General features: G+C 39.3%; 1 protein-coding gene across 3 annotated transcripts in view; it reads left to right on the top strand.

Moving 5' to 3' along the window:
- FAM135A (family with sequence similarity 135 member A) overlaps positions 1–27,561 on the top strand; it is an 81,194-nt gene that overhangs the window by 10,690 nt on the left and 42,943 nt on the right. For 2 of the 3 annotated variants that reach the window (XM_085217824.1, XM_085217823.1), the window contains exons 2-3: positions 7,135–7,255; positions 24,452–24,531. In XM_085217824.1, coding sequence (XP_085073950.1) covers positions 7,135–7,255; positions 24,452–24,531 — 201 coding nt within the window. Of the gene's footprint in view, positions 1–2,220; positions 2,307–7,134; positions 7,256–24,451; positions 24,532–27,561 lie in introns of all 3 variants that reach the window. The other variant, XM_085217825.1, reaches the window with a different exon arrangement.

Below are 27,561 nucleotides of genomic sequence, written 5' to 3'. Positions count from 1 at the left end.
GTGAGAGGAGATATTTATATTCAGATATGGAGAACTGTGCAGATTTAAAGACAGTATAATCTCCATTCAAATAAAAAATCCTTATATAAAGCAGTCTATTCTGTTGGTTCTTTCTGAGTGGTAGTTGTGTTGTCTTTTTAATATTAATTTGAATAAGGTATCCTAAAGACCTCTACTTAACGTTATGTTGGTGTTTTTTTCCCTTGTATTACAGCATGATGTTTATGCAACCCAAAAGTCAATTAGCATTTCTTAATGTACCTCTCTCACCTTCTTAATTCTGGAGGACTGGGCTCTGGTAGTAGTGCTGAGGAGCTCTGCTCATCAGCCAGGATGCTGTGATGCTGGGTGCTGCTCAGGTCCCAGAGGATTTTAAAAGAAGACAAATGAGTTCTGCTTGATGCAGAGGTCTGGGCTCTCCCTAGAGAGCCTGAAATGCAGAAGGAGAGGTGAAATGATCAAAATAAAAGGCTGGCTCTTTGCAGCACCGTGCTAAACTAATACATGCAGTGAGTTACACTTTTCAGCTTAACAGTAATTAAAACGAAGGCAGATATTAGCTTGGATACGTTTTGGCCATCTAGATAGTTGAAACACATTCCCGATCACATACAGTAACATTTGACAGCTCCTGTGCATAGTCTTGTCAAGTCTATGAGAAAAGTAAATGAAAAAATACTATTTAGGTTTACAATGAGCTTGTGCTATCTCTGCTTACTGAGATGCTCTGAAAGTAAGCATTGGGAATAGCTGTGCAGGTTGGGGTAAGATCTCTGTTTCAGCCACAATGAGTTTTAGCTGAAGGCTGCGTCCAAGAAACAGCTAAAATTGGAACTGAAGACAGTTCTCAGGTGGGGAGGACAAATCTGTGAGTCATCAGCACAGAGATAGATGGTGGTTGAGTTTGTGTTGGCAGATACTGGATCTCTGAGTATAAAGGGAGAAAAAGGTCAGGCAGAGAGATGTACAGAGCTCCTGCAGGAACTTAGAAGAAAACATTGCTTGAAGAGTAGGAGAAAACTAGAGGAAAATAAGCATTTTGTTATTCTTTCATTTGTAAGATTCTGTACTTTTGGTTTTGACTTCTACTGCGTATAAAAAACTAAATTTAAGGCTAATCTTACCTGTTCTGAGGATTTTGTACTCACTTCATCATTAAAAACAACAAAAAAAAGAGCTTCATCCTTTAAAAAGTAACCCAAACAACAAAGTATGGTGCAGTCTGTATTGTGCAGTTCAATAAAAGTCAGTGTCATTTTGATGCAATGTTATGCTACTGGAATTTTACCAGGGCGTTAAAGGTATTTTGTGGTGTTGAAGATGTTATGTTACACATGACAAGCACAAGCATTTTCTATTTAAAAAAAAAATCCGGGTAATTTATTTTTTATGCTCCAGTTTCTCTATTTTCTCTGAAGCTAAAGCAAAAACAGTTTAGTTTCACAGCTTGCCTGCACAAGTTGCAGTAGGTTTTGTGTTTCTCTGAAATTCATACAGAAGGGACATGAAGTTCCTCTAAGAAAGCATAAATAAGCATCCCTTTTTCTTTGTGTCTAAAATCTGAAGGATATCAGATAGAGTGGGGAGTTTGCTCTAGGGAATTATGTTCTTAGGGCCTGTCTCCTGAATTTTAGCCAGGGTATCTTTGTCTCCTGAGTAGGAGAGGCGCAGGGTTTAGCAAGAACATTTCATCTGGCCTGTTACTGAAGGCTGTCTCCTCTACATAGCCACGTGGGGCTGTGTGGGGATGTGAGATGTGTTTGGCAACTTGGGCCAGAATCTCCTCTTGCCTCCTTGTTGTGTTGCTGGTGGTGATCTGGAATTGTCTCTGGAGACCTGGCGGGCTGCAGGGGCGCATGGGCTGTGTGGAGCCCTTTGGGAGCTTGGTAGTGAATTTCCTCAGCACACACAAAGGTGGTTTGACCAAATGTGGCAACATCAGCTTTGCCAGGGCACCAGCTTCAAGAAGCATTTTATTTTTTGGCTTCATTTTGGAAAAGTAAGTGTCAGACTGCTGCACTTGCAGAAAGCTGAAAATTGTAGTGTAGGAGGTGAGGGCAAATGGGAGAGTGTGGTGGAAGGTATGTATGTGTGTTTGTTGGAGAGAATTCATTACATGAGGACACAGGGAAGGAGAATAAAGAACATTAGTACTGAAAAGCTCCAGAGAGATTGCACTTGGTAAAACATTCTTGTTTTGATTTGTTTTTTGTTTTCTAGTTCAAGCAGTATGCTTTTGACAGCAATAGTGAAGAACTGGAAGACTGGTTAATTACTGTACTAAAATGGAGTATTTACCAGTAGAGGTAAGATATTTTTTGGATGTACCGTGGTTTTGTTTCTTAGCTTTGTCTTGCAGTTCCCAGTCCAAGAAGCAGATTAATGGCATTGTTTGACAAGCGTTTCACTGAGAACAAAGCTGCTTTAGGAGGTTTCTGCACACCTCCATCTGTCTTTTCATTGCACTCAAAGGTGCCCTGATGTAGTTGCTATGAAGTATTACTAAAATGATTAATTAAAAAAAAAAAAAAAAAAAACATTTTTTTTTCTTTTTGGTGGACTTTTACAATCTCATGATATTTCTTTGATCCGTTTTGTATTGTTGCCCCAGAGAAGATGAGCTTGAATAATTGAAGAAGTGATGAGTTAGTATGGGGCAGCATGGACTGGCAAGGATATGTAGGAAATTTTCTCCTTAAGAAAAGATTTGTGTAATTAAACCCTCAGGATTGTGAAGTTTTAGCCCTCAGTATTGGATCAAGTGACTACTGGAGATTTTCAGTCTCAGTGCTTTAATACTATCAGGTTTTACTATGCTGCTTTGATTGTTCATAGGTTCCAAGTAGCCACCAAGAATCGTGAAACCCTTGGATTGTTCTAACCCTGTGTGTTAGGATGTTCCTATTTGTTATCACTTCCTCTGATACTGTTTATAGCTGCATTAACCTCAGTCGTTCGTAATGTGGTTTTTCTTGATGATGGATTCTTGTTTCTTGCAAGCAAGCAGGACAGCATTCAGTTCAATACCTCAGTTTCTGAATGCTAATCATGTGCTTTAAAATACAACAACCAACTCATTAAGTATTGAAATGAATTGTGGACATGTAACGTTATTGATGTTAAGGCAAAGTTAGCTGTAAATTTAAATAAAATGTACAAAGAAATACCTCTGTGCATGTTTTAACTTCTTAAGTTGGATTTTTTTGTGATTTGCAAACAAAAGTCAAAGACAGCTTTTCCAAGTTTGAGTTTCCCCTTTAAAATGTTTATAACAGAAAATGTTATGCAGCAGTTACGGTTCAGAAAACTCTGTTTTCCTTTGCGCTGTTATGAAAGACTGACAGAAAGTCATGATGGGGTTTCTGTCAAGCCAGGACACTGAATGCTTCCCTTCACCCTGATAAAAGAGCTCATGGAACAAGCCGATGTGCAGCAAAGAAAAAAACCATCCTCAGAGGTCAGCTGGCAGACTGCAGTCCCAGATGCTTGCAGTGACATGCAGTATTGCTTTCTGGCACACATTTTTGTGAATTGTGGCTGAGTAGTTCTTGTTGGTTTAGCAATTGACACTGACACAAGGCAAGGATGCCACTTTCCCAAATACAGTTGGTAGCTGGGCAAGTACTTTGTTACTGCTTTGAAACGTGATGCTGTGTGGTTGCTTGGCCCTGTGTTCATGTCTGCAAAGGCGCCTGCCCAAGCAATCTTTAGTGAGCTGGTTGGGGATGCTGAGTTAGCTCAACAGAGCGGGGAGAGAGTGGCCCCAGCCAGAGCCATATTAGACAGAACAGAAATGTTACAGGTTTGCTGGACAGTCCTTTTGGCAGTGATGAGAAAGCTAGGGAGTGCTTTTTGTTGCTGAATAACTCATTCATAAAATGGACCTTCGAATTTGTGTAGAGTTTCCTGCCTGGTGACAAACCCTGAAGCATTTGGGAGTGACTGTTTGGCTAGCAACTCCTGCAGAAGCAGTTTTCCCTCCTCTTAGAGGGAGCCAAGCTGTTCAGGGACTAAGGACAGTGCCATTAGTGCTGGGGAATCTGAGATGGGATGACGTGATGTCTTCATCCCATGGAAAAGTAGTCCATTTCATCAAAATGCAGACTGGCTCAGACAGCTCTGTGGCATCCTTTGTCCTCCTGAGCCATTTCTCTTTTTTTCTTTTTTTCTTTTTTTTTTTTTTTAGGATTTTTAAGTGAGGTCCTTTCTGAGGTATTATACAGGTATGATACAGTATCATACACGTTACATACACTTCCCACTGGGACTGTTGCTCAGGGTCACAGCAGTTCCATGATCAGCTCAGTGACAGCTCAGATTCCATTTGCAGAAGACTGTTGTAGATGAGACACATGGTAACGTGGTATGGCAACCCCAGAGAATTAGTGTGTCTGAGAAGAAATATGGCTTCCTCGTTCTAGCTTTGAAGGCCATTGAGGACATCTCAATCCTGTAGCCAAAGCAGTGGAAGAAGAAATTGTTGCCAAGTAGTCTAGGTTATCAGTTACAATCCTTTCACTGCAGACAATCTTTAGGCATCATCCAGCAAATCTATCAAAATCCCTTGATCTAAATGTGCATTACAACACAGGATTTTTAAACAAGATGTGTTAGTTGTGTCATATAGTTCATGGGTGTCTAACCTTTCGGCTTGCCTGGTCCACATTGTGTGAACAGGAATTGTCTTGGGCCACATATACAAAATATGCTCCGAAAGTAATACCTCCTATATATTTCCACAGAAACTGCAACTGATACAAAGAGCACGATAACACTATTCAATAGAGCAAAAGCTCAGCTGCAAAACACTTTTTCAACATAGTCATCACCATTAGCTATGCATTTTCTGCAGCGATGAATAGGAGCCTGCATGCTGCACTTGTGAAAATCTGTGCCATTGGAGATGATCCACTGTTGCCACTGCTGAAATGCCTCACGCATTGCCTCACTGTGCTCACATCTGCTGTTTGGTCTCCATCAGCATTCAGCAAAAATCAATAAATGTCAATGGATGCCAGTTTTTGCACATGGAAGAGTTCAGTGACACACCTTGCCTTCATATGCACTTCCATGTCAGGTGCCATATTTGTCACACTGCCCCTCTGCTGCCATCTGTCACACAACAACAACCTGGAATGGAATATTGGCAGGAAAGTTCAATATCTACTGCCATACCACCAACATTCACCTCTGGCTTCAGGAGCCAAAGTCATAAGACAGGAAGCATTACTTTCAAAGCAGCCCTCATAAGATAGATAATAAAGTTCATGCATATAAGTAACAAAGCTCACGAAGATTTTTTTAACTTTATTATTTTTTATTAAAAGAAAAAAGAGCAACAAAAACATAAAGCTAGCGGGAAATGTGATCCTGTTGTTGTGAAACTAATGCATCAAGCTGGTTTGATGGCTGTGGTTGTAATTCTTAGTGAGCTCTTGAGATTTGTGATGAAATTTTGTTCCTCCTTTACTTCATCCTCAACAATAGCTGTTCACAAATGTATGTACTGCCAAAAAGTGATGACATGAATAAGGTGTGATTGTGAAGGGAGAAATGTTTTTCTCTGGCGTGATGGGGCTTATAAAAGTGAAGGGACGTGGTCAGATTTTTGAGTAGAATGTCTGATTGCAGCTCTATGCACTCCATTTGAAAATTCCCAGGTAATGTATTTATTTCGACTGAAAATGGAGTTACAGATACACCCAGGGCAGGGCGCACAGGGCAGGGGCCCAGCCACATTGCTGGCTGTGTTGGGCTGCATGCAGCCTGCCAGCAGGGCATCTCTGATCTACATGCTGTAGTTCTGATCTGGCACGAAGGGTTCTTGATATGCATTCTTCCTATTGTTACAACTCAGTATCAGAAGCAAAATTCCTCTTTCCCTATTCTCTGCTACATCAGTAGTACTAAGCTACTGTTTCTTTGTTCATAGTGAAGTGTATGCAGAGTCCTTGAACAGGTTGTTAAAACAAGGTTAGAATTTGCTTGTTTATTGTTAAAAATCTAAACCTGTGCTGTGGTGCTTGAAACCAGCTCCTCTAGAGAAAGTACAGCAAGGTAAATCTTACCGTGTGTCAGAGGCCAAGACAATTTGGTTGGTAGGTAGCCCCCTCAGGTAACTTGCTTTCAAGCGACTGTTCTGCTTTGGCTGACTTTTCTTTGCCAGCTACTCTGTTTTCAGTCTCAGTAGTACCACCTGCTGCCTCACAGACTCCCACCTGCTTGTTTAAGCTTGCATAGCAGAAACAGAAAAATGCCATAACCTATTCAAGCTCAGACCAGGTCAGGTATTAGGTTTACTGCTTCTGTGCTTGAGCCAGAAGGACGACTAATATGTGTGATGGATTGCCCATTTTGGTTTTTGTTTGTTTATTTCTCAAACCTGGCAGTGCTTGCAGGAACTAGGAAGATTGAAGACAGATGTTTGCAGAAAAGGTAGTCTGTTTTATTAATCCACTTGATATTGTTGAAGGAAAAACAGCAGAACTCATCAAAGTCTGTAGGATTTTAATTTAAGTATCAGCAGGCAATTGTAAATTAGCAGTATGGTGCCAGTCTGTGGCTGCAAAAAGGACAATGAGAATTAATGCTTTACTACTAAGAAAGATTGACTGAGAATGGGCGTGTTGCCCACCTTAACTCCTGCCTCTCCTCTCCAATCTTCCCCTTAAAAGTCCTACAGCTCCTGTCAGGCCTTACAACTTCAATTTGAGCACATTGTAATTCAGCTATCCCTATCCTCATATCAGACATGAGGTAGTGCTACTTGCTTGGCCATTCTGCTTCAGTAAGGGCTGGAAGGAGATCATGCTCTTCGTCTCCTTCATGGCAGTGTTTTTTCTTCTCTCCAGCCAGTTACCAGAGTAGAGCTGCAGTACATAACTATCAGTAAGTTCCAGGGCTGTGTTATGCTAATCATATTGTGATACTTCTTTGATAATATTTGATTCCTCCACAGCAAAGATACAAGTTACTTTGGGCAGGATTTGGCATATCCATTGTTCGTGTTTACCACAGGAAACGTATATTTAAGGAAACTATGAAACTGTATAACAGCATTTTCATTTTATAAGGACCAGCTAGATATTGTTCAATGCATATCTTTTTAAAAAATTGTTTTCTGTTTGTTTTCAGTAACTAAGGTGCTGACAAGTTTTGACATCTTCATCCTCATAAACATGAGTGAAGTTCAGGCTATGGTAGAATTCTCCGTGGAGCTCCACAAATTCTTCAATGTGGATTTGTTTCAAAGAGGGTAGGTAGTGCATTGTTTCACACTTCATTGTGGTGTATGGCTGATGTTGGAAAGTCCATAATGTGTTGTGTCATGTAGAGTTGCTTCACATGTTATTGACTGTTTTGTAGTGATTTTAAAGTTATTTATCCTTTGTTGGAAAGGCATATACTTGCCAGGAAGTGAAATGTTTGAGTAATTTGACTGAAAACTTAAGCTGTAAAGAAGTACTTATTGTCTGATTGGACAAGAAGGAAGTTCTGTTGTTCTTTTAGAGAGTAGATGATATCCTTACCCAGACTTTTACCCTTTCATATCTTAGTTGCTGTAATCCCTTTTGCTTGAAATATGATAGGCTTTTCCTCTTGAATCCTGCCCCTATCAGCTTATTAGTTTATCAATTTGGCATTAGAGAACTTCACTAGCTTCTGTTGTCCTCGCTGTGCTGTGCCTCCACAGAACTGGGAAGGAGACCTGGAGTAAGAGTCAAGAGATGGCTTTGTAAAGAGAGCTTACCTTTCTCTAAATTTGACCTGAAGTTGGTACTGACAAGTGATAAGCTGTTATGTTCACTATCATTTGCGGTCACACCAGCAAACTGGCTGCATCTATCTTTTGGGAGAAATTGTAATTTCAGTCTTCATTGGAAGAGGAGGATTAAGGAAAGCTTAAGAGGTCTGAGAGAATACTGAGAATATTCTAAGTACTTTGACGAGAAAAAGTATAGTTGCTTGAACTGTGTCCTTTTTTTTCCCCCTGAAATTAGCAGAGAGGGAGGGGTTAGAATATGGCAACATGTTAATTTTAATAGAGAAGAGCCTAAAGGAAAGGAAGTCTTTAGCTTATCTTCACCCTCTGATCCTAATGATCCCTCAACAAGGTAGTTAGGAAGCAAAACACTGCATTTTAATTACGGTGCTCAACTTGGCATGTTTCTTTTAAGCTTGCTCTTTATAACACAGTACATTAACAGAGCAAGCTGAGAGAAGTAGAATGCTGACATGAGAAAAATGACAAGTAGATACTGAGTCTCTGGTTTCAGCCTTCAACTTCGGGCATGTTTTCTTAGAAAGCAGTGTTAGGAAGGAGAGGGAGCTGCACTGCCAGAATAAGTGCCATGTCTGTGGGGATATTTTGGTGGTTAGCTTTTCCTAAAAGTTGCACTGCAGCTGTAAGTAGTAGTTAAAGAATAATTTAAGTTCTTCTTATCTAATACAGCTATCTCATTATATAATATTTTCTCATAGATCTGCATCAATTACTTAAAAGTGAGTTTGCTCCAGGTTGCTCTTTTGGTTCATTTTAATCTGTTGCTACATTCAGATAAGGCTTCACATAATTTTCCTTTTTAGATTAGTGTGATGTGATCATGGGAGTTTTTGTCCAAACAGTGTTTGATATGTGAGTATTATGTGACAAAATGAGTAAAAGAAATTTAATTGGCTGGGAGCTGTGAGATTGAAGATCTGAGATAGCAAGGCCCTTATGTCATTTCATAAAGGTTCCAGTTAGATTAGGATTTTGTAGTGCTGTCCTTTTATAAATAAAATGGGAAACATACTGCAGTTTGAGTGAGGTATGAACTGGGGAACAGTGTAATGAGTTGGGTAGAAAACTGTTTGGGTGACCATACCCCAAGTGTTGTGGTCAAGTGGTGCAAAGTCCAACCCACAGTTAATGGCTAATAGCATCACTCACAGGTTGAGACTGGATCAATACTGTGTAGAGTTTGATTAACAGCCTGGATGATGAAACATTGTGCCTTCTCAGCAAGTTTTTGAATGATAACAAACTGCAGGGAGAGGTAAGATAGAGCAGAGAATAAAACTTCTCTTTGAAAGGACCTGGACAAACTGGAGAAACGGGCTGAGAGGAACCTCGCTGTGTTAAAGGCAAATGCAGAGTCATACAGATGGGGGCAGATAACCCCAGGTAGCAGTGCAGGCTGGGGGCTAACTGGCTACAAGACAGCTTTGCAGAAAAGCACACCTAGGGCCTGGTGGGCAGTGAATTGAGCACACGAGCCAAAAGAATGCTCTTATGGGTCCCTTCCAGCTTGGGGTATTCTATGAGTTTGTGATTCCATGCTCATATTTATTGTGATTTAAAGTCCCCTTATTTTCTGATGCTTGAGAGTGGCAGCCACTCGCAAATGATGCATGTTTTAAACATGGAGAAGAAACGTACATGCCACAGAACTCTTAAGGATTCTGAGACTTTGTGAATGGCAAACCTGGGGCCCATTTTCTGCAGCAGTTGTCCTGCCTAACTACTGGCTTTGCCCTAAACTAGAGATGCATTTGCCTGAGAAAGAAACAGGAACTATGGGCTCACTTTGGATGGATTGATGACTCTTTTTATCCTGTTTGTACCCAACTGCCTGCTTGCATCCCGCCTTTATTTCAATTATGAATTCTTTTGGGGTGAAGGACCAAATATAACATAATAATATAACATCTTTCATAGTCTGGTATATAATGCAAACTGGTAAATTTCCCTGAATTACTTCATTTAATTTTCATTTGACTTTGATATATGTTATGTTCTCCTACTTTGAAGGCTGTCGTTTTGACCTTGTCAGCCTTCTGACTCCTCTCTCATCGCAGCATCAAGCACTCTGGGAAAGCAAGGTCTCCATCTTTCCTGTGTTACGCTGCCTGACTCCTATTAGCAGCGTAGCCTTGGTATCAGGCTGCATTTCCCACTTCTCAGTTTTCAAACCAGGATATTAATTTTTCCATACTGGTTTTCCACTTCGAAAAATCTGCAACAGAGATGCTCAATACATTTATATTGTTGAAAAATGAAAAGTCTCGTACTTTTTAAACTATTAGATATACAGGATATAGAGGGTTTTTCTGAAAGAAGTCTTTTTTTTTTTTCTGTCCTGCCCGTGTCTTCACACAAAAGCTATTTCCTCAAATCATTTTTGAAACACTGACAGTTTCTATGTCTGTCATTGCACAGCCCTGTTTATATTTCTGTGTTGTCTCTTTTCCTGTAAGCCCTTTAGCGTAAGGACTCTGTCCATTCGCACAACAGGTAGCTAGTTAACTAGGCTTAATACAGGAAGGCCTATTCTCCCTATTTTTCATAATCATTAATAATTGCTTTTTCAAATATGAATTGGAAAATGTAATGGACAAGAGGAACTCAGCTGATGGTTTGTAGTTTAGCACAGCACAGGTGTTGCTGTGAGATCTGCTTTGAAAACAGCATTAGTCTAGATTTTCTATGCCTGTATGCAATCTTATTTTGTCTAACCATTTTTTTATTTTGTCTGTAATAGTGCACACAACTAGCTAGATATGCATTTAGACTTTTCAATACTAAAGTCTCTATGTGTCTGATTTATCTTTTTTTTTTTTTTTTAAGGTAAGAGTTTCTTTTGTGTAGTCCAATATCACAGAAATGTGAAAACACTTCTTGGAAGCTATTGGGAAATTAACCTTATGTTATTGTTCTGTGCCATAGATGCATGTTTTGTCCCTGTGCAGAGAGTTACAAATGTATCTCAGCAGCATTGACATTTTATACTTCCATCTGTCTTGTTGTGCATAATGTAGCATAAAAGAAAATACACTGAATCAGAGTATGAATTTTAATGACTCTTACTATGATTACACGGTAATTTAATAAGAAATCAGGCAACAAATGAAAGCTTATTTTGTTTTGCTTTCTCTGGGTCCAGTGAGTTATCAACATTAATTTTATAATGTGTTAACATTAAGTTAGCATTTTTAGCCCTGGCTGAATCAGGAGATGGACAGTTTCTGTTCCTAAATAAAGAAGCAGCTTCTGCAAATGGTTTGTGTATTGGCATATGGTCAAATAGCAAGCAGTTGGGGTACACAGCATGTTCAGACAGACCTGTTTGGTTTTGTTTGGAATTCATAAAGCCCAGTCAAACTTCTACTTTCAAACTGCATTCCTGTATGACACAGACTCTAGGAAATAAGTGCTCTGAGTCCTCTTCTGACATGTAGCAGCAGATCTGAAGCATCGTACTGTGATCTTTACTTAACGTCATACGATCTTTTCAAAGGGAGAAGAAAACTGTCAGATTGGTCTAGTAGCTGCAAGATGAGCTCTGTTCTACAGCTTATGATTTTCCAGTAATACAAATAGCAGTAATGCAGGTTCAAAATTTAGCAGGCCAGGCTGTAAAAGCAGGGAATTGTCTGTCTAGGAAAAAAGTGCAGATACTTCTCTTTCTTACTACTTCTCTTAGCTTTTTTTAAGTGGATCAATTTCTGCTTCTAGTTCAGTGGTGGTCGCACACACAGGTCCTTCTTCCTCTGAGGCAAGAACAGGCAAAACTGGGAATGAGCAATCAGAAGTCATATGTTAAGTTGGTAATGCTTCAGATGTTAGAAGTTGGTATGATCAAATACCCCAATAGGTCTTCTGACGGAGGATGCCTGAGAGGACAAAGATGTGATGTGGTCAAAAGAGCAATGGCTGTTTGAAGTGCCAAATGATGGTACTTCAGAATCTTGCCTTTTCAAAAGGAAAAGCCCTATGTTTGTTGAGAATAGCAGTTGGAAAAGTAAGTGTAAAATTGAGCACTGCTTCCTTTGAGTTAGCTGAGAAATTAAGGTTTTTGATCTATGCTCTGCCTTAGCTATATGAATGGAACTTAAGACACTGGGAGGTTGTACCACTGTTTTTAGATACCTGAGTAAAATATCTGTGTTAGGATACACAGATTCCCTGGCCACACAGGGAAGCTTGCTGAGTAGTTGTTTAAAGCTACTGTAGATTGGGTTTCTACTCAGACTTGGAGAATCTTATCTTTTTATTCCACTCCATGCATAAATTCCTAGAGGACTTGCCTTGCTCTTAAGAAACTAAATCAGATGACTACAGCTCTTGGTTTTAGATACATCTTCTGACATATCTAAATATAATGGTACGAGTGCTTACTTCTTCAGTCATTATTCCTGGGTACACAACAAATTGCTGGTAATTGCAGCTGTACTGAAGGGTTTCTTTACAAAAACTTAACATTGTTTTTTTGCCCTCCAACACTCCCTCAGCCAGTATACTTTCAAAAATATGCCTCAGTGTTTGATAAATGTTCCTGGGAATTCACTGTATATTCTAGACTTCTCAGGTATTGGCTATGGATTTCAAATAACCTGGATTTTATTCAGACCTTAGCTCCTACACCTATGTAGTCCTTCTGGAAGGAAACGACATCCCAACATTCAAAGTTCATTATTTTGAATGAGTCAGATGTACTTTACAGATACTGAATTTGGCAAAACTTACTTTTCAAGAATAAAATAACAAGTGTTTAGATGTGTCCTTTTTGCCATCTTGCTGAAGCCTGCTGGAATACTGCCATAGGTATAGCTATTTTGTGTGACAAGAACATTAAATGTAATTGTGGTATGGATTAAGTCATATGTTTTCCTTTAAGGACTGTACTTGGAGGCCTGTGTAATTGCTTCTTTCTTTACATTATCAAAGAAAATGTGCCTTGCATACATAAGGCCAGGTACCATTTCATGTTCTTGTGTAAGGATTATGGATCAGCCTCGTGCCTTGTTGACAGCAGATTGAGTGAAGCTTTTCAGCAGAAACATGACCAGAGAGTTCATTTTAAGAAATGACAATGCAAGACAGTACTGAATATATAATGATTTTTCTCCAGATAAAGCTCTCTTTTTTTTTTTTTTTTTAACCTTTAGAACAATATAGTTAACTCCTGTGTGTAGCATGAGAGTAGGTGTTCACTGAGGTGTTAGTTGAAGACATTAGAATAATGGTTTCTTTAGTATGTAACTTCTCTTTCTAAATCTGAGTTTCACTGAGTTCAGTATTCTGGAATGGCATATGACAGCAGAAGCAGTTTTAACTTTGCATTAAGTACATGCTTAGTCATTAGCATTGCTAATTTTAAGATTCTTTCTCACAAGTGTTGCACTCTTTTGTAGCATGTAAATTCTGTGTTGGCTTATAGTTCAGACCAGTCTCTATCTGAGGATAATGAGAACCGAAGAAAAATCTCTTGTTTCTAAGTGTTCTTCCCTAATTACGTGTACTTGGTAATTGCAGAAAGATAATTTATGCTAGTTCTTTAAATTAGCTTGAGATCCAAAGCTATCAGCAGGAATAGAGGGAAACGTTCACTGAGTATTCCAGAGTCATATCTGCCTTGTGGAACAACAAAAAATCCTGGCACGGTGCCTTCTTGTGCCCCTTCTGCTGTGCATACATCCATTCTTACATATTGATGTATTTGCAATCACAGACAGCGGTTTACTGGATTATCTTAGAAATCTTTGTCTGAATGTGGGTGCCTGTCGCACACCTGTCACACCACCAAACTCAAACTTGCTGCTTCTGCTTCAATCAAATGCCTACTCAGAACTCATGTTGCTTCACATCTCTTAAAATCTTCTTTCACTCATTAAACCTCCCGATACCTTTTCCAGTTACTGTATGTCATACAAAGTAATTTCATACCTTGAGATTTCTTACTGTCATTCATTCCTCTCCACTTGTTCTCCCTTTGCCAGATTCTTGAGTTGACAGGTAAGAAACTCAAGAGACGTTTCCAGAGGGTTGTAGGCACTTAGGCTTACACATCTGAGCTCTTCATTTTTTTATTTATTAAAGAAAAAAAAGAACTTTGCCCATTTCAACATATTCATGTTAATCTATACAACTTTGTTTCTCCAGAAAGTTTGAAAATTCCTTGGACTCAAATCCATTGTGAAACAGCATTCTTGTCTGCAGCTTTGTGGTTGGCTTAAGCCAGTACAGTGGCATATATCTGCCAAAGGGTTTAATATGCATGGTCATCTCTTGATTTGTTTGCTTTTCTGTGATCAATCAGATAGTCAGCATCTGTAGCAGCTGGCAGCAGTGTAGTCTGGGAGTGGATTAAATGGGCTGGGACATTAGCTGAGGGTGTACATGTTAGTGAGAAGGAGACCTGTTGAATAGCAGCAGTCTGAAAAGAGTCATCCCTCTTCTGGTGCTTCCTGACTGCCTGCAGTAATGCTCTTCTGCCTTTTCATGGGCCAAGCCAAAATAGTAAGCCAGCAGAAGAATTAAAACAGACAGTATAATTCTACTCCCTGGCCCACTTTCCACAAGACCAGTGCTAATCTGCCAGTGCAAGAGTAGAAGATAGAATGGAGGAACAGGATCCCTGCTTTTATCACCAACTGGCTTCTGGGCTGATATAACTGTAATGGTGTGGAAGTTCGGTCCTCCATGTTAGGAGACTGTCAAAGATTAGGGTCTGCTTCATCAGTATCATCTCTTGCTGACAGCAGTCCAGAGATGAGTATGTTTTGAAAGAAACCCTCTGTCTGAACTTCTGCCTCCTTCTCAGTTGGCATCCCTTCCTGTAGGATAGGGAATTGTGACAGACATCAGCTACATCCATTCTAATTTCTGTAGCTGTCATTTGCAGATACAGACTCTGGTTGGCAGTGCCAGTTTGCAGTTTCTGCTTTCCTTGCTCCTGATTGTTCCTTGTCACCACAATGGACAGCCTCTCAGTTGTGCTGTCTGAGCTGCTGAATCAGTCCAGTTTGCAGTGCTGCTCTGCAGCGTGCTGGTAGGGTTGACTGGGGGAAAATATGCTGTAGCACAGGGGCAAGAGTGAGTGTCTGGGAGGAGGGGAAAGTGAAAGCAGAGTTCTTCAAACTTGACTTTTTCGCAAAAATCCTTGTGTTGTAAAATCATAGTCTAATTTTCAAGAGTTTCTTGGTATTTCCTTATTATGAAGAGGGTGAAGATTTTCTCAATGCCAGCTAGCATGAGAGACAGAGGATTCAGACAGCGTAGGGCACTGAGGGCCCAAGTCCTGATATTTCTGAGGGAAAAGACCCTAATCATTACTACAGCGCCAGGATCTTTCCCATTGGAAAGGAGGAAGAGGATGACAGAAAGCAAGTATGCTGACTTTCAGAATAGCAAACCCCCCCGCCCCTCCAGTTCCCTGAGGAGAACCTGCAATACTTCTTCAGTGAGATTTCTGCTTACAAGGAGCACTGGCGGAAAGTCAGCCTTAAACCAGGGAACACAAGAGGTTTTGGAGTGTGACTTTGCTCCTATCTTGCTCCTGGCAATGCTGTCTTAAGCTGGCTTAAATCAATCATGAAACTTCACCTTGCTTGAAGGTGAAAGATGGAAGCTTCTGATGCCAAAGGACTGTTGGTTGGTTGTTTTTTTTTTCATGATGTCCAAGTAACATCTAAGAGCAGTTGCATTAGAAACAACATTGATATAAACTAGAAAAGAAGAAAAAAGAACTCAAGCTGGTGTAACTTCCTTAAGTGGTAATAAAGCTGTCTACAGGGAAAAAGATGAAGATGTTGGCAAGGGTCAAGACAGTACTGACTTTTATGTAATGCATCTTGCATAAAATATGATAGTTAGTGTGCATTTGGTGTTGTTGCTTTTGTGTTTGTTTTTTTTTTTCCTTATGAATATTTTTGTCACAATTTCTTTGTGGTACCTAAATTTCCATTTTTCGTTAAATGCATGATATGTTTGCTCATAGAATAGAGGTTGAATTTCATTAAAGTAGGCTACCAAGTGAATGGTAAAGCTTGTATGTTTGATTGCTGACAGATGAAATAGAATTGCACAGCTGCAAAACTTGGGAAACAAAAATTGAAATACCGTTGGAACAAGTACCAGAAAATGAGTTGTCAGACTTGTCTTCTGGTCTCCCATCTGTTGTGTTTGCTAAACCTTGATTTCAAAATTAACATGTTATGATGTTTCTGAAGAAGAACCACTGTCTGTTTGCAGAAGGTGGAGCTTTGGAACAGCTGTGACTCCACTTGCCAGGAAAACTCTACGTCCTGTACCTTTGTCCCCAGAAAACTGAAACATTCAAGACAATCAGAACATAAACACTTGTAAAGTGTTATTTGTGTTGCTAATATCTTGAATCAAATACATAAAAATAATAATAATAATAATTTTAATCCATGTAAATGCAGTTGGAAAGTTTTCATAGGGAAATCATTAAGGTGAGATCTGTAGAGTTGTTATAATTTAAAGATAACTTAAACTTAGAGAAAACTTAGCATGATTTATTATGTTCCCTTCAGTAATAACAGGAAATAAAAGGGGAACTAAAGTTATAAACATAGACTGATACAAGTTAAGATTTATTTGATTAAATAAAAGCTAATCTATTATTATGTGTTTATTAGGCTCTTTAAAAAAAGAAACAATGAGATTTATTTGAGAGAGTATTTCCCTTTCAAGTTTTTAAGTACCACTGCATAAATTGTACCCGATTGTGCTGCTGGTAAGAACATGAAGAAAAGCCTTTTGTAATAATAAGGCAAAATCCTTAACTACATTTACTTTTCTGTCTCCCTTGTCTGATTTATTGAGGTAATAGTCTTCCAAATAATTGCCATCCAGCTTTCAACCTAACAACTCTTTCGTTCAAATACATCTTTAATTGTTAGAAAACAAGTTGTTCCATAGACACAAGATTTTTTTTTTTTTTTTTTTTAAAGAAGTAAGTTACTTCTCAGCAAAATTCCAAACAATGCAGGTTTGTGACTGGCTGTGTGAAGTGCTAAATGCCTTTGCAGCTTTTAAGATGGGTTTTTCTACATTCTTGAAAGAATTAGTGTTGTTAGGGTCTCTGCAGTAGCAAGAGGTTTATCACAAGATAAGATTGTAGGACAGGGAGATGCTGAACAGAAGTACGTAAAAAATTTTCTCTCTGTTAGATTTTTTTTTAATATATAGCTGCCTCAAACCCTTACTGCAGTTGAAGTTTCTGTTCTCCATTTTCCTGTGCACCAAATGAAGCTTGCTCTGCCACACCTGTCTGATTGATGTCAGCTTGGACAAAGGAAAGAAGAGGAGCATCAGTAGTTTTCTGCACCTGAGCAGGTGGTTTTCAACAGGACCACGTGTTCAATAGATCCCAAGGGCTCTCCTGAGGTTTTGCATCCGCAAGGTCACAGCTGTTCCCTCGTTTTGCAAACTGATAAATTTAGAAGCTGCCCTGCAGGTGACCCAGTATGCCTGTGAACACTGCAGTCCAAGATGTTCAGTGTTTGCTCTTGTTAGTGTGACTGAATCCATTTAAGTGTGCACTGAGTGCATGGGGACTCAGGGACAAGGTCAGAATTTGCCGTGTGCATTTCTGCCTTTCCTCTGCTTGGCGAGAGGAACTGCAGAAAAGTTATACCTCACTGAGTTGTATTATACAACTTTTCCAGGCCATGCATTTCCCTTGGAATGTGCTTTAGCTGGTGGAGTAAGTGATTTTTTAAGTAAATGCTCATGCAGCTGTCTCTGTAAAAGCACGTAGGCTTTTTTATGCATGAGTTTTTTGTTTTTAACAGTGCTTGTCCTTGATGACTCCACTTGCACACGTTACTGCCTATGGTTCCATGTAAGAGCATTAAAAAGTCACATAACCATTACTTCTTATCTTTCCTTTTTTGTTGGTAGCAAGATAAATTCTGATTATTGTTAAGCCATTTTCTTGCTCAGATTATAAACGAACCCATACCCATCTAAATGAAAGAGAAAAAAGAAATCTGTCTGTGTTTCTGTGTTGGAAAGTATTTTCTGACTCATGTCAGATTTTGAATCTACAAGATTTTAATGCAACTTGTTTGGAAAAGATTTAATCCTTTATTCAGGAAGTTCTTCCCAGCCCACTGGAGATCAGTAATTCTGATTATCTATTCTAGAAGACCTTTTTCTACAATGTCTGTTGTAAGGATACTAAGCTCCAGATATCCTTCAACTTTTTAATAGCATTACTATGGAATTATGGATGTGCATATTATTGTATTCAGGACCAAATGAAATAAATGGGCATCAGCAAGTGCATACATTTAGCGCACTGCATAGGTTCGGGTTGGCAGAAATGCTGCAAATATTTATAAGTATTCCATTAGTGACTTCAGTTTTGATTGTGTGTGCTGATACAGTAAATATAAAGCACGTGCAAAGGTACCTTTTGGGAGATATGGGTGTGAAATTGTTACAGAACAAAGGTTTTTTGTAGTGAAATGGTAAGAGATCTGGCATTCATCTTTGACCTGCTGTCAACGGTTTACGTAACACCTGCTGTATGTGAGCTGAGAAGGAAAGGATAAATGTTGGGAGCATTTAGAGAAGGAAAGGTTGGCAAATTTTAAGAGATAATTTTGTATATTCTCTTTTTTTCCCCTCAAGTTTATGATGTAATAGGAACTGGAAGATGCTGCCTACCTCACATGTTTTAGTTTATGATCACTGCTCCTCTTTCTCCAATCACTAACCTCAGGTTTATCAGTAACTTCCTTGCAGTTACTGGCACCTGCAGCCCCTTCTTGTTTAGCTGTTTATTTAGAAATGCCTCATTTCCTCAGCTTCTCCTAAGAGCTTGTGATCACTTGTGTCCAACCTGATGGGCTTCTGCTGAATTTGCTCAAATTGAGAGTCTCAGACCTCGATACAGAATTCCAGATGTGATCTAATGAGTGCTGAGTAAAGAGAGATAATCACTGTTGTCAACCAACTAGCTGTGCTTCTATTAATACTGCCCAGGATGGGACGGTAAGGCCCCATCTCTCTGTGTTCAGCTTTGGGCACCTCAATACAGAAAGGACACTGAGGTGCTGGAGCAGGTCCAAAGAAGGGCAACAAGGCTTGTGAAGGGCTTGAAGAATATGCTCTATGAAGAGAGACTGAAGGAACTGGAGCTGTTTAATCTAGGGAAAAGGAGGCTGAAGGGAGACCTTATTGCTCTCTTTGAATACCTCAGAGATGTTTGCAGCAAGAGTGGGGTTGGTCTCTTCTCACTGGTGACAAGTGACAGGACGAGGGGAAATGGCCTTAAGTTGCGCCAGGGTAAGTTTTGGCTGTATATCAGGAAAACTTCGTTACAAAGAGGGTTGTTAAGCACTGGAATAAGCTCCCCAGAGAGATGGTTGAGTCACTATCCCTGGATGTGTTTAAAAACCATTTGGATGTGGTGCCTGGGGACATGATTTAGCGGAGGGCTGTTAGGATAGTATGGTTAGGTTGTGGTTGGACTTGGTGATCTTTAAGGTCTTTTCCAACCTGAGCAATTCTGTGATTCTATAATTCTCCTGCCAGGCCCCACTAGTGGTTTGTGTTCAACTTGGTGTCTGCCAAGACTCTCAGATCTTTCTCAGCATGGCTTCTCAAGACAAGCAGTCCCTGGCCTGGAGTACTGCAGAATGAGGGCTATTACTAAGACAGAATCCATATGATCTCTTGGTAATGCTTTTTCAAGAGAACATGTTCTTATCTCTATACATAAAACATTCCTTTTTGACAGCAGTAAGCAGAGGTGCCTCTGTTCTGCATCAGGAAGATAATACTAAAACTAAATTAAAATTTTTGCCAAGTGTTCATGGTCTAAAACAACTTTTTCAAATTATTATTGCTCAAGAGTCCTCCTCCAAAAAAAGACTAGTGATCTAGGTCTTAAGAACCCCCAGCACTTTTGGGGAATTCTAAAACTAATTGCTATCATTGATCTGTGTTAATTTTTTTAATGTTTTTGCTAATATTTCTGCTATGGAAAAAACAGTTTCAAGGCAATATTGATTAAAACATAAAGCTTTTGTCTCAATTATCAAAGTAGTTTTTGCAGGTCACTGTTGCAGTCAAGCCTTGAGAAAGATCCAAAGTGACACAGAGCTTGTTCAAGTATTCCTGTTTGATGTTCTTGAGGCTACACATACATGTCAGAAAACTTGGGCTGAGCAGAAGTTAGGCTTGCTCATTGAATCTCACTGAGTTTGCTTTAGACCTGACCATGCTGCTGCAGTTTTCATACCGTGTTCTCTGTTTGTATGGACACTGGGTAGATCTTTAGATGTAGACACACTGATGGACCCAAACTGTTAGACTCTCTGAAAGGTGTTAACACTAAGCCTAAAATTGCCTGATGAGGACTGCACATTCTACCTCTTGGAAGATGCTGGACAAGGGGTTTTAAAGTTCTGTTAGTCTTAGGCTGCTTCATCTATCTGGGTGCATTTCCAGTACAATCCGTAGCATGAAATGTAGCACTGTTATCATCTGGAATTTTCTATTATCAAGGACACCTTCATTCTACCATTATGTAAGGTAATGAAGAGTTGATTGTATTCAGATCTTATTTGCAGAGTATTTTAAGAATATCTAAGATAATTGAATGTAACAAGTCTTTGATACTGAATTGTTGTCTGGACTCCCAAGGAGATGCAGTTGGATAGATGAGATTTATGGGTCAGCTGAAGACTTATCACAAGACAGTGTTTATGGTACAACTAAGAAATAGTTGGGAGTGGTCAGTTTGCATTGTTGGTTTTTTGATGGAAAAGGAAGGATTGTGGCACAAATTGATAAATGTTCAGAGACGGAAAGATGAGAAATGTGGGGCTCAGAGAAAAGAGAGTGTTCAGTCTTGATGCATTTTTTGAATTTTTTTTTTTAAACTTGTTGTCAAATGAGGAAAGTATTATAGAAACATAGAAATATTTCCTGTATTGGAAGAGACCCTTGTTGGAAGGATCACTGAGTCCAAGTCCTAGCTCCACGCAGCATCGCCAAAAATTCAAACCCAGTGCCTGAGAGTGTTGTCCAAAGGCTCCTTGAACTCCAGCAGCCTGGGGCCATGACCACTGCTCTGAGGAACCTGCTCCATGCCCACTGCCCTCTTGTGAAGAACCTTTTCCTCACACTCAACCTGACCCTCCTCTGATGCCGTTCTGTGCTGTTCCCTCGGGTCCTATTGATGTCACTAGAGCTCAGTGCTGCCCCTCCACTTCCCTTGTGAGGAAGCTGTAGACTGTAATGGGGTTTGATGTCCTTCTTTATATTGTGGCACTCAAAACACAATACAACCTCACAGTCTCTTCCCTTGACTAGCTAGTAGTGCTGGGCCTGATGCACTCCAGAGTACCTTTGGCCCTTTTGGCTGCCAGGGCACACTGCTGGCTCATGTTCAACTTGACATCAACCAGACCCCTCAGATCCCTTTCCATGGGGGTCCTATCCAGCCTCTCATTCCCCAGTCTGTATATAGAGCCAAGGTTGCCACATCCCAGGTGCAGAATCTGGCCCTTGCTCTTGTTCAGTTTTATGTGGTTGACGATTGCCCAGCCCTCAGATATCTCAGGATCTCTCTGCAAGGCGGAACTCTCTACATTTAGAAGATTCAACAGCTCTTCCGAATTTAATATCATCTGCAAACTTACTTAATATACCTTCAATTCCTGTTTCCATGTCATTTATAAAATCATTGAAGAGAACTGACTCTAAAATGAAGCCTTGCAGAACCTCATCAGTGACTGGCCACCAGCCTGATGTAACCCCACTTACCGTAATTCTTTGAGACCAACGTATCAGCCAGCTGTTCAACCACTGCATTTGTATATTTGTATGCTGAATGTTTTGTCCAGAAGCAGACTGTGAGAGACAATATTGAAAGCTTTGCTGAAATCCAAGAAGTTTACATCGGCTGTCCTCCTTTGGTCAACTACATAGGTAGCCTTGTCACAAAGGAAAATTATTTGTAATACAGGACTTTTCTCCTTGTGAATCCATGTTGGCTATGACCAATGACTGCATTGTCTTTCAAGTGTTTTTCGAGAACTCCCAGAGTAATTTTCTCCGTAATTCTAACAGACACGAAGTAAGACTGATGGGCCTGTAATAACCAGAGGTTTTTTCTTCCCCTTCTTGAAAATTGGAATGTTTGCCAGCTTTGAGTGTAGTGGAGCCCCACCAGATTACCAAGACTGTTGAAAAATAATTGAAGGAGGTCTCCTGATGACATCAGCCAGCTCTTTGAGTACTCCAAAGTGTATCTGAGCTTTAGAAAACACTTCTTTATTTTCTGCATTACAAATGCTATTTGGTTGTAAATAAAACATTTTGTATCAGTATCATAGCACTTCATTTGCAGATAGATCCTTAATCTGTAGAGTATTTAAAGATGAGTGACGGTGAATAGTTTGGATAACTACTGTGTAGGATGTTGTTTTTTTAATTGAAATATCTTATGCTGTAAAATAATTGTTTCAAAGACCTTGGCACAAGATTTGAAACTAATGTTTACGTATTTGTCCTAAACTGAACTCCTCCAGGATTTAAATATTCAGATTAACAGGTAAATGTTTTGCTATAAATGGCTTAAAGTATAAATCTGTGCTGAATATCAGAGCCACCTGTCTCAAACAAGCAAACAATGCACCTTCATCTCCCCATTAACCCAATTTAAAATCCATCAGGCAGGCAAAGGGTTTAATGGATAAAGCGTAGAATGCTCTGCTTTTGATGAATTAATAATAGGAAGAGTAAGGTTGTCAAAACAGGCTTTTGTTTCACAAATTACATTCTAAGCATGAACAATTCTATTGATTACTATTTTCATTGGGGCCCAGAATGTAAATAGTCATCTAATATCTAGTAGCATCATTAGGGCAAATGAGTTTTACTACATTAAATACTATGGAATTAAACCTCTTTCTCTGTTCAGTGTTCAGTTTTTGTTGTTTGCCTTGCACATTGCATTGTTGCAGTCTTAATTCGTTAATCCACATTTGGTAAAGATTTTAAACTAAAGCTATGCTCTGTGTATCTGCAACATGATTCTATATGTGGACTGAGAATGATGCAGATTTGAGCTGTTTGAAGGTCTGATAAAGGGACCCAGCTTGGTAGAAGGCTAGTAAATACACAGCGTTAACTGAACTACTGAGGTGTATTATTTAATATAAACCATACCAATGATTTTCCATTTTTTTTCAACACCTGAAGTAACAAGTGTTGTGCTCTGCTATCACATTCCTATCATTTGGATCACGAGAAGATGTGCTTTGTAAGATGTCATGCTCTTGTGAAATGTTTACTGGGGGTCCAGAAGTGACACAGTGAAGCTGAGGCTGGTGAGAAGTATCTCCTTACTGAGGTTATTGTGCATCGTAATGTACCATCTTTCCTCAGTGTAGGTGAAATGAGTAACTCACCAAATGATAGAAGTCACGTCTGACCCACAGAAAACTAGATTACATCTTGCTAGATTACTGATGAGAAGGCTCTCTTAATCACCTTAATTCCTTACACTCTTGTAGAACATGACAGTGAGCACTTAATATTTTTTTATCAAGTGCCAATGTAATTCATACTTCATGAATGACTTAAGAAATGTGCTTGAAATCTTCCTTGACCTGTGGATGTCTAAAGCAAAATACATAGTTATTAGTTTGCAGTAGGTTGCTTTATTCAGTTCTTAAACAGTAGGAAGGATTTTGCTCTTATCTCTAAACACACCACTGGCTTAAATACCTTCTATTGGACCAGACAAAAATTTATTTACTGATTTTGTGGAAATGTTAATTTAAGAATGTTTTTTATTTATTTATTCTTAGGCAAATAAAAAGAACACTTACGAATGAACTACCGGATCATCAGTTTAGGCTGAGTTGATAGAACCCAAAATCAGAACAATGGCAGTAGGTTGGGATACTTTGGATTTGATTAGTGTAGGTGATGAAAACGAGCTGTAAGACTGGTTGAGTGGAATAAAAAAGCTTCTGCCCACTTTCTACTTCTGAATGTTCTCGTTCCCTCCCTCTGGTGGTAGTGATGTTTGTGCAGCTGTGTAGCAGCTCATGGAACTCTCCCATGGAGGTGACCACAGCTAACCAGCTTGAATATAAACAAATTACCTGAATTGAGGTGAGATGGAGAGAACACATTGTCTAAGTATTTATTTGTGGGTGCTTGTGTCATGCGAAAAGTCCCGTAAAGTCAGTGTATGAGACAATTAGGGATTTCATAGATCACAATCAAGGCTGGAGACAGAATGGAACTAAACAGGATTAAAAACTCTTAAAGATGCAGACACAGACCGAGAAAACAAAAAACAAAAGGTGTTGGTTATGTTTTTTATTGGTTCTTTAGGCTGTAAACCTGCAGTTCCTACCCTTACTAGCATAAATCTACCATATACCTATATCAAAATCTACCCCAACACTGTAATTTGGAAAGATAAGCTCTGTGATCAATTCCTCCTTCTATTCACATGTGGCCATCTTTCTGCTTGATGAAGAGTCACAAGAGCACGGTGTTGATCTTTTCAGTCTTCCTTGTCTTGTTCTCCATTCCTGTTTTCTGCTTCTTCACTGTGTGTACGTGAATATGGTAACTGAGATGTACTGTACCACATGTGTTGCAAATCACTGTCTTTTTCTTTAGCTTTTACCAGATTCGTGCATCTATGAAAATCCCTCCAAGAATTCCACACAAATTAGAAGCTAGTTTGTTACATGCAACTGGTAAGTGCCAAGCCTTGTAGTAAATGAAGACATTATCTTGCCTTGTTAATTAAAGAAATGTAATTTTTCCCTTGTATTATTATAAGCAACATAAAAATGTTTCTATTTTGTTATTAACATAATTTAAATACAAAGTATTTCATTATATCCTGATGATCCTTGTTCATAGCAGTGAGACTGAAAAGTTAATTGCAGAATTTGCCTTAATAGTTTTCCTCTGTTAATTCTCTTTGCTGGTAGCAAAACATACTAATATCTTCTGTTTTCTTCCATTGATATGCTCAGTCTTCTTTGTGTTTTGGACCAAGATTGCCAAGGACAGTTCTCATTTAAGTAGATATCTTTCAAGTCATGGAGACCATTGGATACAGACTGTTATTGAGACTGTTAACTCTCTCACTCCCCAGTCCCCGTTTCTTTGTTTTTTTCAAAAAGATTCAAAAAGGATCCAAACTTACCGCTGGAGAAAGCTCTTAGTGCTCTCCTAGTTCTGTCAAACCCACACCTCAGTGTGCTGTAGAAATGTGAAAAACAAAAATGAATGAAGTTTTCAAATGACAGGTGAAATTCTTAGAATTGCCAAGAAGGACCTACTATAGTCTGAGAAAAAGAGAGATGAATTTTCCAAAACTTGAATTTTTGAGACTATTTTAAACTTAATGTTGAATAATGCAATTTAGACACAGAATTTTACTCAAGCTTCTTGCATATTTCTTGGATGTTCTAGATTTATGTGAAGTAAAGAAATAATTCCTATGAACCAAAACTATTCCATTTCAAACAGTGTGTGGTGGGGCTTAGGAAATGTAGCTGTGCTAATCTGATTCTTTTGCTCTAGTAAAAAAAATGATTTTTTTTTTAAATCATTGAACTTAATGATATGTTTAATGTTGTTTCAAGAGTGTTTCTTTCATTTTGTGGTATATTTTAGAACAGTCTCCAGTTAATTTTCGGAAAGCTGCAATCTTGTTAATAAATTCAGTGACATGTGTTAGCGCTTTTGTCTCTCATTACTAGGCATAAATGTTAAGGCTGCAATTTGATGTGAGTTAAGATCAGCAGTGCTGTCAAAACACATCAGCCCTTGATTCTGCCTGCCTTCTACTCTTTACCTTTATATTGCTCTGTGTGCAGTATTAACACAAATGTCTGATTTGACTTGGGAAGCCAACTGGGGAACTCGTTCAGTTCAGATAAGCAGCTGTTTCACAAAAATTAAAACCCTCTAATCCCCAAAACTGGGGTCCTCTCTCAGTTTGGCATATCAGATTGTTGTCTGCAATGGTTGTGCCACTGCCGTTTATATCCTTCTCCCCCATTTTAGTCAATGAAAGGATGAGTAGAGCTGCTCTTTTTTTGGCTAGTTAAATGCATGTCAAGCTACAGCTTTTTGGTGGTTGTTTTTTTTTTTTTCTTTTTGTGGTAAATATGCCACTGACATACTCATTTGTTCTTCTTGTGGATTTGATTGTGTTTTATTTTGCTGAGGACCTCTGCTTTTTATTTGTTTTGGTTGCTTGCTGAATTTAGCAGAACTGTAGATTTTGCTCACAGCTCTGCTACTGAAGGTTGGTGAATAGCTGATACTAACCAGTGAGTGAGACTGTCATGATTTTAGAAAATAGCTGCTATTATGCTGTCTGCAGAACAGCATAAGTTTGACCCATTGACCGTAGGCGTCTATTGCTTGTTGGCAATAGAGGAGGCTCTACAGGAGCCCACAGCTCTCCTTGAGAAGGACGAGTTGTATTGACCAGGTGTTTTTGTTGTTCTGTTCTCCTAATACTTATCTCTCTTCTAAATCTCATTCTCTTCAACAAACTATGACTTGGTTTTCCCACTGTACTCCAAGTCATCTCACCTAGTTACTTCTAGCTCTCTGTAGCCTCCTTTCAAGTCAACAGCGGTTTCCTTACCATAGCTATGTGTTTTCCCTTCTCCTGTAGGCTGTCTGATCTAGATCTTCCTTCTATTTCCACAGGTTAACTATACACATTTGGTTTTTCCTTTCTTCCTACTGCTTAGAATAGAATCCTCAGAGTTGGAAAGGACCTTTAAAGGTCATCTAGTCCAACTCCCCTGCAGTGAACAAGGACACCGCAGCTAGATCAAGTTGCCCATGGCCTGATCCAGCCTGGCTTTGAAAGTCTCCAGGGACAGGGCATCCACCGCATCTCTAGGCAACCTGTTCCAGTGCCTCACCACCCTCACTGTAACGGACTTTTTCCTTATATCTAACCTCTAAATTAGCTTCTTCCTCTGCTCCTCTTTTTATCCCTTACCCAGCCCTTCCCTCCTTTTCATGAGATCATGGGATTTCTAAATCCATGGTTCTTCCATTTCTATTTTGTGTGTCCTTTAGTAGTTCACTTGAAATACTTAGGACCTAGGACAAGTGAGTTAGTGGTGACATGGGAAGACATTTGCTTTAGCTCCAACCTTGCAAAGGTCTCCTAGCATTCTTGTAACTCGAAAGGTGATGTAGTCACAATTGAGGAAGTTAAAGAAAAACATTGGTAATTGTACTTTGTATCAAGTTATATCAGTTTTAAGGCTTTTCTGAATTTCTTCTTCTGTAAGAAACTCAACAATAGTTTTCAGGAGGAAAAAAAGCACTTTAGGAATGAGGTAGAAATGTTCACTGTGCAAAAATTAATTCATATAATAGAATCATAGAACCATAAAATGGCCTGGATTGAATAGGACCATAATGATCATGTAATTTCAACCCCCCTACTATGTGTAGGGTTGCCAACCATCAGAGCAGGCTGTCCAGAGCCACATCCAGCCTGGCCTTGAATGCTCCCAGGGATGGGGCATCCACAACCTCTCTGGATAACCTGTTCCAGTGCGTCACCACCCTCTGTGTGAAAAAATTCCTCCTAATATCTAACCTAAATCTCCCCTGTCTTAGTTTAAAACAGTTCCTCCTTGTCCTATCACTATCCACCCATTCATTCCCCACTGTTTTTTCTTTGTGGCAGAAGAGGCTTTTTGTGAGGACAGAATCCTAGTAATAGTCTAGTACAT

Source organism: Meleagris gallopavo, chromosome 2 (genome assembly GCF_905368555.1).
Source record: "Meleagris gallopavo chromosome 2, MGAL_WU_HG_1.1, whole genome shotgun sequence".
NCBI lineage: Eukaryota > Metazoa > Chordata > Aves > Galliformes > Phasianidae > Meleagris > Meleagris gallopavo.
Note: the sequence above shows the minus strand (reverse complement) of the source record. Positions and strands in the feature narration are given on the sequence as shown.